Here is a 12,119-nt window from a genome sequence, read left to right as displayed (position 1 = left end):
TTTTTGTTTTTTGTTTTTTTTGAGACAGGATCTCACTTTGTCACCTAGGCTGGAGTACAGTGGCCAAGATCTTGGCTCACTGCAGCCTCGACCTCCTAGGCTCAAGTGATCCTCCCATCTCAGCTCTCCTGGTAGCTGGAACTACAGGCATGTGCCACCATGCCTGGCTAATTTTTGTATTTTTGTGGAGACGGGTTTCATCATGTTGCCCAGGCTGGTCTCAAACCCCTGAGTTCAAGCAATCTACCCACCTTGGCTTCCCAAAATGCTAGGATTATAGGCGTGAGTCACAGCACCCAGCTGTATATGGTGACTTTTGATGCTCTTTTTTTTCTTTTGATTTTTTTTTTTTTTTTTTGTAGCGATGGGGGTCTTAGTATGCTGTCCAGGCAGCTGGTCTCAAACTCCTGGCCTCAAGCGATCCTCCCACCTCAGCCTCCCAAAGTGTGGAGATTACAGGCTTGAGCCACCACACTCAGCCCTAAATGTGTTTGTTGTGTTTTGTTAAAGAGCCGGGGCTGCTCTGCCTATGGAGTAGCCATTCTTTTATTCCTTCACCAGAAAAAGAAGAATAAAAGAGCCAGGCCTGGATCGGGGTATGTCTCACTATGTTGACCAGGCTGGTCTCGAACTCCTGGGCTCAAGTGATTCTCATGCCTGGGCTTGGCCTCTCAAAGTGCTGGGATGGAAGGCATGAACCACCGTGCCCAGCCACTTTACTTCTTTACAAGTGTATCTCTGAAGATCACTCCCAGATAAACCTTCTACATGGAACTCTCCATATCAGAGTCTTTCCAGGGAGATCCAATCTAAGACATTTAGTTTTACCAACCCACACACTTCATACCATTAGCCACCCTCCTTGAGTCTTTCAGGTTGAAGAATATCAAAAGACAGACTGGGTGTGGCAGCTCATGCCTGTAATCCCAATACTTTGAGAGGCTGAGGTGGGAGGATCACTTGAGACCAGGAGTTCAAGACCAGCCTGGGCAACATAGTGAGACCCCCCCCCATATCTACCAAATACATACATACATACATACATACATACACACGTACATAAAAACATTCAGAACAGGGATCTCTGAGGGAAGAAAATATTAATTTTTTTTTTTTGCAGTGGGGGACAGTCATGCTCTGTCACCCAGGCTGGAGTGCAATGGTACAATCTCGGCTCAGTGCAACCTCTGCCTCCTGAGTTCAAGTGATTCTCCTGTCTCAGCCTCCTGAGTAGTTGGGATTACAGGTGTATGTGCCACCACGCCTGGCTAATTTTGTATTTTTATTAGAGACAGGGTTTCACTATGCTGGTCAGGCTAGTCTCGAACTCCTGACCTCAAATGATCCACCCACCTCGCCCTCCCAAAGTGCTGGAATTACAGGCGTGAGCCACTGCACCCAGCAGAAAAAAAAAAATTTTTTAAGTTAAGAAGGCAGAATTGAGCAGAGGGAGTAGTTGACACACAATGTGGTTGCAACAGAACCTTAAACTGATCCTCAGATTTTACAGGGAGCTCTGGAAAGAAGATAATATTTCAGAGTTGTCCCAGATGAAGGCAAAGGGACCATGACTTTGTGTCGCTGCATTAGCCAATCATTGGCTGCAGGAAAGAAAGGTCAAGACAATTTCCTGTGGCTGATGGTAATGTCCAGTGAGGGAGGCAGCAGTGGGCCATCAGTGGCTGATATTCCTAGCAGCTGGGGAATAGGCTCATGATCCTAGAAAGGGAATCTGGGTGAAACACTGGTGTTTTCTACAGTTTATCCTTTTTTGTTTGTTTATTTTTGAGACAGAGTGGAGTGGGGCGATCTTGGCTCACTGCAACCTCTGCCTCCTGGGTTCAAGCTAATCTCCACCTCAGCCTCCCAAGTAGCTGGGATTACAGGCGCCCGCCACCACATTCGGCTAAATTTTTTTTGTATTTTTAGTAGAGACGGGGTTTCACCATCTTGGCCAGGCTGGTTTTGAACTCCTGACCTCGTGATCCACATGTCTCAGCTTCCAAAAGTGCTGGAATTACAGGCGTGAGCCACCGCGTGATTCATTCTTCTTTTTGTTGTTGTTTTTTGTTTTTTGAGACAGTGTTTCACTCTGCCATCCAGGCTGGAGTATAGTGGCACAATCTCCGCTCACCGCAACCTTTGCCTTCCGGGTTCAAGCGATTCTCCTGCCTCAGCTTTCCGAGTAGCTGGGATTACAGGTATGCACCACCATGCCCAGCTAAATCTTTTTTTTTGAGACAGAGTTTCGCTCTTTTCGCCCAGGCTGGAGTGCAGCGGTGCAATCTCGGCTCACCGCAACCTCCACCTCCTGGGTTCAAGTGATTCTCCTGCCTCAGCCTCCTGAGTAGCTGGGATTACAGGCATGAGCCACAATGCCCAGCTAATTTTTTTTTTTGTATTTTTAGTAGAGATGGTGTTTCACCATATTGGTCAGGCTGATCTTAAACTCCTGACCTCAGGTGATCCGCCTGCCTCGGCCTCCCAAAGTGCTGGGATTACAGGCGTGAGCCACCGCACCCAGCCAAATTTTGTATTTTTAGTAGAGATGGGGTTTCACCATGTTGGCCAGGCTGGTCTTGAACTCCTGACCTCAGGTGATCCACCTGCCTCGGCCTCCCAAAGTGCTGGGATTACAGGTGTGAGTCATCGCGCCCGACCCATTTCATTCCTTTTATAGTTAGTTTGCCCTGTTGGGGAAAGGCATCTGTAGCATTCTGATTGGTTTCATTTCCTGGGGGAACTTTGAGAGAAGGATTAAGTGGAAAAGTTTATAGCCTTTTTACTGCTGCAATTGGTTTTGAGGCTCTAAGAACTTCTCATTATCCCCTCCTGTACCACTAATTCCAGATTCTCCTCACCTTTGGCTAGCACTTCTGCTGGTCTAGACAGCTGGGTAGCAGGGTGATCTAGACAGCTGGGTAGCAGGGTGACCCAGACCCTAAATGCTGAGAGTGCCTTTGGTTACCATGTGGCTACTATACTTTTCTTTTTCTTTTTTTTTTTTTTTTGAAACAGAGTCTTGCTCTGTCGCCCAGGCTAGAGTGCAGTGGCGTGATCTCTGCTCACTGCAAGCTCCGCCTCCCGGGTTCATGCCATTCTCCTGCCTCAGCCTCCTGAGTAGCTGGGACTACAGGCACCCGCCACCGCGCCGGGCTAATTTTTTGTATTTTTAGTAGAGACAGGGTTTCACCGTGGTCTTGAACTCTTGACCTTGTGATCCGCCCGCCTCGGCCTCCCAAAGTGCTGGGATTACAGTCAGTCATGAGCCACCGCGCCTGGCTGGCTGCTATACTTTTCTATTTACTGTTAGAATTGATCACAGTAGCACCAAGAGGCATCCCAGTGGATGACCTGAATGCCAAAGTATTCCTCCTGGCCAGGCATGGGGGTTCACGCCTGTAATACCAGCACTTTAGGAGACTGAGACAGGAGGATTGCTTGAGCCCAAGAGGTTGAGCTTGCAGTGAGCTATGATCACGCCACTGCAGTCTAGCCTGGGTTACAGAGCAAGACTCTGTCTTTAATTTAAGAAAACAAGGCTGGGCGCAGTGCCTCACACCTGTAATCCTTGCACTTTGGGAGGCTGAGGCGGGTAGACCACCTGAGGTCAGGAGTTCGAGACCAGCCTGGCCAGCATGATGAAACCCCATCTCTACTAAAAATCCAAAAAAATAACTGTGCACGGTGGCGTGCTCCTGTAATCCCAGCTACTCAGGAGGCTAAGGCAGGAGAGTCCCTTGAACCCGGGAGGTGGAGATTGCAGTGAGCCAAGATCATGCCACTGCACTCCAGCCTGGGCAACAAGAGCAAAACTCCAACTCAAAAAAAAAAAAAAAGGCCGGGCGCAGTGGCTCACACCTGTAATCCCAACACTTTGGGAGGCTGAGGCAGGTGGATTATTTGAGGTCAGGAGTTCGAGACCAGCCTGGCCAACATGGTGAAACACCATCTCTATTAAAAATACAAAAATTAGCCAAGCATGGTGGCATGCACCTGTTATCTCACCTACTCGGGAGGGTGAGGCAGGAGAATCACTTAAACCCAGGAGACGGAGGTTGCAGTGAGCCAAGATCACGCCATTGCACTCCAGCCTGGGTGACAGAGAGACTCTGTCTCAAAAAACAAAACAAAACAAAACAAAACAAAAAATACTTGGCTGGGCACAGTGGCTCATGCCTGTAATCCCAGCATTTTGGGGGTGGGCAGATCACCTGAGGTCAAGAGTTCAAGACCAGCCTCGCCAACATAGTGAAACCCTGTCTCTACTAAAAATACAAAAATTAGTTGGGCGTGGTGGCGGGTGCCTGTAGTCCCAGCTACTCAGGAGGCTGAGGCAGGAGAATGGCGTGAACCTGGGAGGCCTGTAATCGAAGCCACTTGAGAGGCTGAGGCAGGAGAATTGTTTGAACCTAGGAGGCAGAGGTAGCAGTCAGCTGAGATTGTGCCACTGCACTCCAGCCTGGGCAACAGAGTGAGACTCTATCTCAAAAGAAAAAAAAAAAAAAACCAGATCAGTAGATCCTTTTGTCACATGCCCACTGCCACATCCCAATTGCTGTAATGTTGATCTTTTAGGGTAAAGTAATGTAATTCAGATTTCATGGTTTTTTTTTTAATTTTTATTTTTGTTATTGTTGTTGAAGTCTCACTGTGTGGCCCCGGTTGGAGTGCATTGGCATGATCTCAGCTCCCTGCAACCTCCAATTCCCAGGTTCAAGTAATTCTCCTGCCTCAGCCTCCCAAGTAGATGGGATTACAGGTGTGCACCACCATGCCCTGTTAATTTTTGTATTTTTAGTAGAGACAGGGTTTCACCACATTGGCCAGGCTGATCTCAAATTCTTAGCCTCAAGTGATCCAACCGCCTCAGCCTCCCAAAGTGCTGGGATTACAGGTGTGAGCCATCGTGCCCAGTCGGACTTCATTTTGATGGATCAAACACACTGTAAGTCCTTGGAGGGTGGTACCAGTTATGGGCAGGAAAGGCAAACCTATACTCAGAATACGGGTCAATTTCAATCAAAGGTGGTGGGGTGTACTGTCATCAACTTATCCCTGAATGGCTGCTTGTTCTCCTCATGGGATAGAGCCATATGGGGGCTTAGCCCTGGCGTTTATTAATGACAGATTGAACACTGGCAGCAGCCGTAGCTATTTCAGCCTTGGTGAGTAGGAGTTTGTATTAGTCAGAGTTCTCCAGAGAGACAGAACCAATAGGATATACTGGAGAGAGAGAGAGAGAGTCAGAGAGAGAGAGAGAGAGAGAGAGAAGAGGGGATTTTTAAGCTCAGTCCACTGACTCATATGTCAATCTCCCCTGGAAACACCCTCACAGACACACCCAGAAACAATGCTTCACCAGCCATGGAGGCGTCCCTCAATCCAGTCAAGTTGACACCTAAAATTAATCATCACAGAGCTCATGGAGGTGGGCCAATGCATCACCTCTATCTCTACGACCAGTTACTCCATTCATTGTACCCATTGTTCAGAGCTGGGGTGGCTGATGACAATGGCTGAGTCATTCTGTCTCCTTGTCTGTTCAATGCCTCCTTTATAATGGATGCTCTCTGGTGGGCATTAACATGTTGTACAAAGATCCTTACACTCCAAGACCACTCCCATCGTTACAGAGTCTCACCCTGTTGCCCAGACTGGAGTGCAGTAGGGCAATCACAGCTCATTGCAGCCTTGAGTTCCTGGGCTCAAGCGATCCTCTCACCTCAGCCTCCCACGCTGGACCACAGGCGTGGGCCACCATGGCCTGGCTCTCAGACCTTTTTGTCTTTGATCTTTCAATCTTTCTTCTCAAGCTCCTGACCAACCAACTGGGGCATTTGCCACTGACTATGTGACTGTGTGAATATTCCGCCCATGTGAATATTCTCACGTAAGGCTACTTCTCTTTCCACACAAAGGGGATGACCAGATATACTGTCCAAATCTTTGTCCCTGGAAGGATTTCCCTTCACCACTATCTTCCAGAGTGAAGGGGTGGCCTGCCCCTCCACACCTGTGGGTGTTTCTCGTAAGGTGGAACGAGAGACTTGAGAAAAGAAATAAGACACAGAGACAAAGTATAGAGAAAGAAAAGCGGGGCCCAGGGGACCGGCGCTCAGCTTACAGAGGACCCACGCCGGCCCCGGTCTCTGAGTTCCCTTAGTATTTATTGATAATTATCTTTACCATCTTAAAGACAGGGGAGTGGCAGGACAATATAAACAAAGAAAAAAGAGGAAATCGGCAGTAAGACATATGAACAAAAACCTCTGTGACATGAATAAATTCAAAGGACAAGGCTGTGCCTTGAGATGCATATGCAAACATCTCCATAAACCTTTAGGCAGCATAGTTTGTCTATCACATGGGGAGAAACCTTAGACAAATACCTAGCTTATCTAGGAACAAAGTCACACCCTGCACGCCCAAAATCCATTAAACCTTGAGTTACCACAGCACATGTCTCTTGCAAGGACAAGGTTGGGGGTAGGGTCACAGACTAACAGCATCTCAAATACAGAACAAAATGGAGTCTCTTATGTCTACTTCTTTCTATATAGACACAGTAACAGGCTGATCTCTTTCTTTTCCCCACATTTCCCCCTTTTTTTTTTCAACAAAACCACCATTGTCATCATGACACAAAGTAATAGAATATCACAAAGCAAGTGGAGGCAGGATGGTGTTAAAATTAAAATTTTTGGGCATGCATAGTCATGGATAACATTTTATCAGAAAACAGGGTTTGAGAGCAGACAACCTGTCTGACCAAAATTTATTAGGTGGGAATTTCCTCGTCCTAATAAGCCTGGGAGCGCTACAGGAGGCCGGGGCTTATTTCATCCCTTCGGCTTCAACCGTAAAAGGCGGCACGCCTCCAAGGGGGTCGTTTATAGGCCTACCCTCAGAGCGCATTCTCTTTCTCAGGGATGTTCCTTGCTGAGAAAAAGAATTCAGCGATATTTCTCCTATTTGCATAATGAAAAGAGAAGAAATATGGCTCTGTTCCGTCCGGCTCACCGGCGGCCAGTTCAAGGTTGCCTCCCTAGTTCCCTGAACATTGCTGTTATCCTGTTCTTTTTCCAAGATGCCCAGATTTTATATTGTTCAAACACACATGCTCCATAAACAATTTGTGCAGTTAAGGCAATCATCACAGGGTCCTGAGGTGACATATATCCTCCTCAGTTCACAAAGAAGATGATAGAATTGAGAGATTAAAGTAAAGACAGACATAAGAAATTACAAAAGTATTAATTTTGGAGAACTAATAAATGTCCATGAAATCTTCACATTTTATGTTTTTCTGCCGTGGCTTCAGCTAGTCCCTGCGTTCAAGGTCCCTGACTTCCCGCAACGTTCTCCCTCCCTTTTCCTCTATATAAATGTGCCATGGCGATGAAGGCTTGTTCGTTCTCTCGATTTTGACGCAGGATTCTTCGACTGGTCCGGCACACTAAAAACAAGCCGATTAAACAGAGACACATAATTCCAAAATTTACTGCAGTAGAGTTCCCAATAGACTTAATCCAAGTCGTGGGGTTTAATCCATAAAGATTTTTTGCCACTTGATCTAACGCCTCAGCTCCAGGCACAATATTTAAGTGACTTTGAGAGGCTTCAAAAATTTGTTCTTTTAATTTAGAAATGTCTAAAGTGAGATTATCTTCTCTTCCCTGTAGATGGCGTCTAACCATGTCCCAGTGATGTTTAGACTCATTATAAACTTGGGGTGTAATACAAAAATCTGACGTATTCCAGTCACACTGTAACTGGAAACGATGTTCCAAGCTCATGAGTCTATCTCCCATCCAAATGACGGTTTGTCTAAGATCATTAATTTGATTTGCCAATTTTTGATCGATACCAGATTGTGAATTCCACAACCTTGTGGAATTCTTTTGCCAATTGTCAACAAAGCTTACTGTCTGAACAGAAGAGTGCAATGCAACTCCTGCCACAGTGGCTGTAGCTGTGACTGCAATTAATCCCATAATCACTGCAATTAAAGTAAAAATGAATCTTTTGGATCTACTTAAAACGCCTTTTAATATTTCAGTCAAAATATGGATGGATGGTGAGGCCTCCCATGGTCGGTCCATGGACACAGGGATCCACACGCCTTCTCTTGCTCTCACCAGCAGAATACGGTGCTGCCAATCAAAAGTTGAATCAATGCAAGTAAACAATCTGCAATTTTCACAAGTTATAGTTTGGGAGTCTGGTTTAATAACTATATTTCCTATGACTAACATATAAGGGGGCTTTACACAACTTTGTAAAGGAACTGTTAGACTGGAATTTAGGTTGATAGAGTAAAATGGCTTATAATCTCTTGTTTCTATAGTTTGATTTCCAGACCAAATTCTAAGGCGGTATGAAGCCACAGTAAGTCTCCATAATTCTGGATGTTCAGGACCAAAAACAGGACTTATCATTTTTGGTCTTGGAGTAGAGATTCCCTTTTCTCCCCATATCCAAGGGTAGAAAGACTGTAATTTTTTGTGCTTATGTTTATCTAAATTTTCCGTTAAATCACTATCAACAGTTGGACTCACTAGTGCACTGGGACAGAATTGAGTTTGTCCTGTGCAATCGTGGTAGAATTGACCTCTAGGTGCCCAATCTATAACTGTTCCGAATGTATTGTTTTGTAATATCACTGCACTATTGGCCACACATTCTTCCCAAACTAAATCTTTTGATTCTCTGGAAATCTCTTTGGGGCAAGGTTTCCCTTTTGGCCTAAATTTTAATGATCTTTGATAAGAAAAGTCTTGTAAATAGTTTACCTGTGGTTTGAGTGACATTCCGCTTACCATGTGATAAGTAAATCTACTGGTGGGACTGACAGTAGGTACTTCTACCAACCAATTTTGAATAGCAGGCATTAAACATCCTGGTGCTCTCCCTAGGCAAATAGGAGGATAACGATACCCAATGGAAATATTTATCATCATTCCTTCTTCCTCCGGTTTGGCAGGGCAACGATCATCTGTGGGACCAGGTACCCACATACTATTATTAACATATACTTCAATAGGATTATCCATCCATGTAACTGCCCGAATTAAGGGCGGGAAAGGCACATAGGCCCAGTAGGTATAATTAGCTGCAGCTGCTCCTGCAGGCATGGGGAGACTTACCACCGTTGATACAATCATTAAAGCTGTAAGCAGCATTTTTTCTGGGGTTTGTGTCACCTTTGTGCTAGCTAGGCTTTTTCCAGCTAACGATGTCAGCTTCTTTAACTGTGCCCAGGTCGGCAGCTCCGCCTTCTCGGTGCGTGGTGACTTCATCTGTTCTTTTGATATCATCACTTGGTTCATCATGCGAGTCAATGGTGCTCGATTGCGGTGTTTCTGTCTCCGTGGAGGCGCTTTTCTTTGCATCTCCGATGGGTTCATTGTAGAACTTCAAATGTCTAGTGGGTATCCAAACAGGAAGCTGATTTTCTCCTGGTGAAACACAAGCAAAACCTCTTCCCCAGGTTATCACCTTCCCTATTTCCCATGTCTTATTTTTGTTGTCTTTCCACCAAATCAGTTTTCCTTCATGTGGACTGTTCTTTTTACCAGTAAGATGTTGTTCTGCAGAAGTAGTAGTCTGATTTCTATAAATGTTTAAAAAATTTAAAGTATAGAGTGCTAGATTAAGCTGCATCTGAGGAGTGGTATACTCCTTACTGTCTCCCCCTTTTTTTTGTTTAATTAATTGAGTTTTGAGTGTTCTATTAGTTCTTTCAACTATGGCCTGTCCTTGGGAATTATAAGGAATTCCTGTTGTATGTGTAATATTCCACTGATTTAAGAATTTTTGGAAAGCTTTACTACAATAACCTGGTCCATTGTCAGTTTTAATTTTTTCTGGAACTCCCATTACAGCAAAACAAGATAATAAATGTTTTTTAACATGGGAAGTACTTTCTCCTGTCTGGCATGTTGCCCATATGAAATGTGAATAAGTATCAACTGTTACATGAACATATGATAATTTTCCAAATGAAGGTACATGGGTAACATCCATTTGCCATAATGCATTAGGACACAGACCTCTGGGATTCACTCCTGCCTCTTGAGTGGGCAGGTGTAGTACTTGACACTGGGTGCAATGTTGTACAATATCTTTTGCCTGTTTCCATGTGACATCAAATTTGTTTTTTAACCCTGCTGCATTTACATGAGTCAAAGCATGAAGTTCTTGTGCTTTTATGAATGCAGAGGATACCAGTAAGTCAGCTTGTTCATTTGCTATAGTTAAAGGTCCTGGCAAATTAGTGTGTGCTCGAATATGAGTAATATAAAATGGGAAATTTCTTTTTCTTACAGTTTGTTGTAATAAATTAAACAACTGGTTTAACTGATCATCCATGCTATATTTAATTAGAGCTGTCTCAACATCCCTTGTAGCCTGTACTACATATGCAGAATCTGATATAATGTTAACAGGTTGATTAAAATCTTGTAACACTGTAATGACTGCAACCAACTCTGCTCTTTGAGCTGATTGATACTGAGTTTTGATTACTCGCTCTTTTAGTCCTGTGTAAGCCGCTTTTCCATTGCTGGAACCATCAGTAAATACTGTCAGAGCATTTTCTAAAGGCTCATGTCTGGTAATTTTAGGTAAAATCCAAGTAGTCAATTTTAAAAACTGGAAGATTTTTGTTTTTGGGTAATGATTATCAATAACTCCCACAAAATTAGCAAGGCCAATCTGCCATGCACCAGAATTGATAAAGGCTTGCTTAACTTGTTCCTTGGTTAAAGGAACAACTATTTTGTCTGGGTCATTACCACACAATTTTATTATCCGTAATCTTGCCTGACCAATTAATGTAGCTATTTGATCCAAGTACAATGTAAAAGTCTTAATTGTACTGTGAGAAAGAAATGACCACTCCACAAGATCAGTGTTTTGAATAATGATGCCTGTTGGAGAATGTGTAGTAGCAAAAATCAAAAGTTGGAGTGGGGCTAAAGGATCTATCCTATTTATTTGCGCTGACTGAATTTTTTCTTCCACTAATTTAATTTCTTTTGTTGCCTCTGGGGTTAATATTCTTTTACTATTTAAGTCTGGATCTCCTCTTAGGATAGAGAACAAATTTGACATGGCATAAGTAGGAATGCCTAGAGTTGGCCGAATCCAATTAATATCGCCTAACAATTTTTGAAAGTCATTTAATGTTTTTAAAGTATCTTTTCTTATTTCTATTTTTTGTGGCTTAATTTTTCTATTTTCTATCTGCATCCCTAAATAATGAAAAGGAGCAGAGGTTTGGATCTTATCCGATGCTATTGTTAGTCCTGCGTTGGCAACCTCTGCTTGCAGAAATGTGTAACAGTCAATTAATTTTTCTCTTGTTTCTGCAGCACATAAAATATCATCAATATAGTGAATGATATAACAATCTGAAAATTTGTCTCTAACTGGTTGAAGGACTTGACCTACGAAAGTTTGACAAATAGTTGGACTATTAAGCATTCCCTGAGGTAGTACTTTCCACTGAAACCTGGTGGCTGGTTCTATATTATTTATGGCTGGTATAGTAAAGGCAAATTTTTCACAATCTTGCTCTGCTAGAGGAATGGTAAAAAAGCAATCCTTAAGATCAATTATAATTAAAGGCCAGTCTTTTGGGATCATGGCCGGAGAGGGCAATCCGGGTTGAAGAGGCCCCATGGGTTGAATTATAGCATTTACGGCTCTTAAGTCCATTAACATACGCCATTTGCCTGATTTTTTCTGAATTACAAATACAGGAGAATTCCAGGGTGAGAATGAAGGCTCAATGTGTCCTTTTTTTAATTGTTCCTTTGCTAATGAATGTAAAGCCTCCAGTTTTTGCTTCGGTAGCGGCCACTGATTTACCCATACCGGTTTTTCTGTTTTCCAAGTTAATGGAATGGGTTTAGGAGGCGCTACAGTGGCCGCCCCTAAAAAGGATACCCTATTCCTTTTCTTTCTTGATTTTTCTTAGTCTCAATTGGGACTTTAATGCCATTTTCATTTTTTCCTAACCCCTTTCCTGGTATATATCCCATCTTAGTCATGATTTTTTGACTCGTGGGGCTGTATAATGGAGCGGGCATAATGATTTCCGCACCCCATTG

The 12,119-nt window shown here is 43.8% G+C and overlaps 1 protein-coding gene across 1 annotated transcript; it reads right to left on the bottom strand.

The window, feature by feature from the left end:
* Positions 1 to 7,337: 7,337 nt before the first annotated feature.
* Positions 7,338 to 8,597, bottom strand: LOC139355969 (endogenous retrovirus group K member 7 Env polyprotein-like). Its single transcript, XM_071068702.1, has one exon. It carries the CDS (start codon positions 8,439 to 8,441, stop codon positions 7,338 to 7,340), a length of 1,104 nt encoding a protein of 367 aa, XP_070924803.1. The 5' UTR covers positions 8,442 to 8,597.
* Positions 8,598 to 12,119: the final 3,522 nt, after the last annotated feature.

This window comes from Macaca nemestrina, chromosome 1 (assembly GCF_043159975.1).
Source record: "Macaca nemestrina isolate mMacNem1 chromosome 1, mMacNem.hap1, whole genome shotgun sequence".
Classification (NCBI taxonomy): domain Eukaryota; kingdom Metazoa; phylum Chordata; class Mammalia; order Primates; family Cercopithecidae; genus Macaca; species Macaca nemestrina.
The sequence above is the reverse complement of the archived record's forward strand: the minus strand, read 5'-3'. Positions and strand labels throughout refer to the sequence as shown.

Coding starts and splice junctions, on each gene's coding strand:
- LOC139355969 (XM_071068702.1), bottom strand. CDS start 8,441: ATGATAAGTCCTGTTTTTGGTCCTGAACATCCAGAATTATGGAGACTT.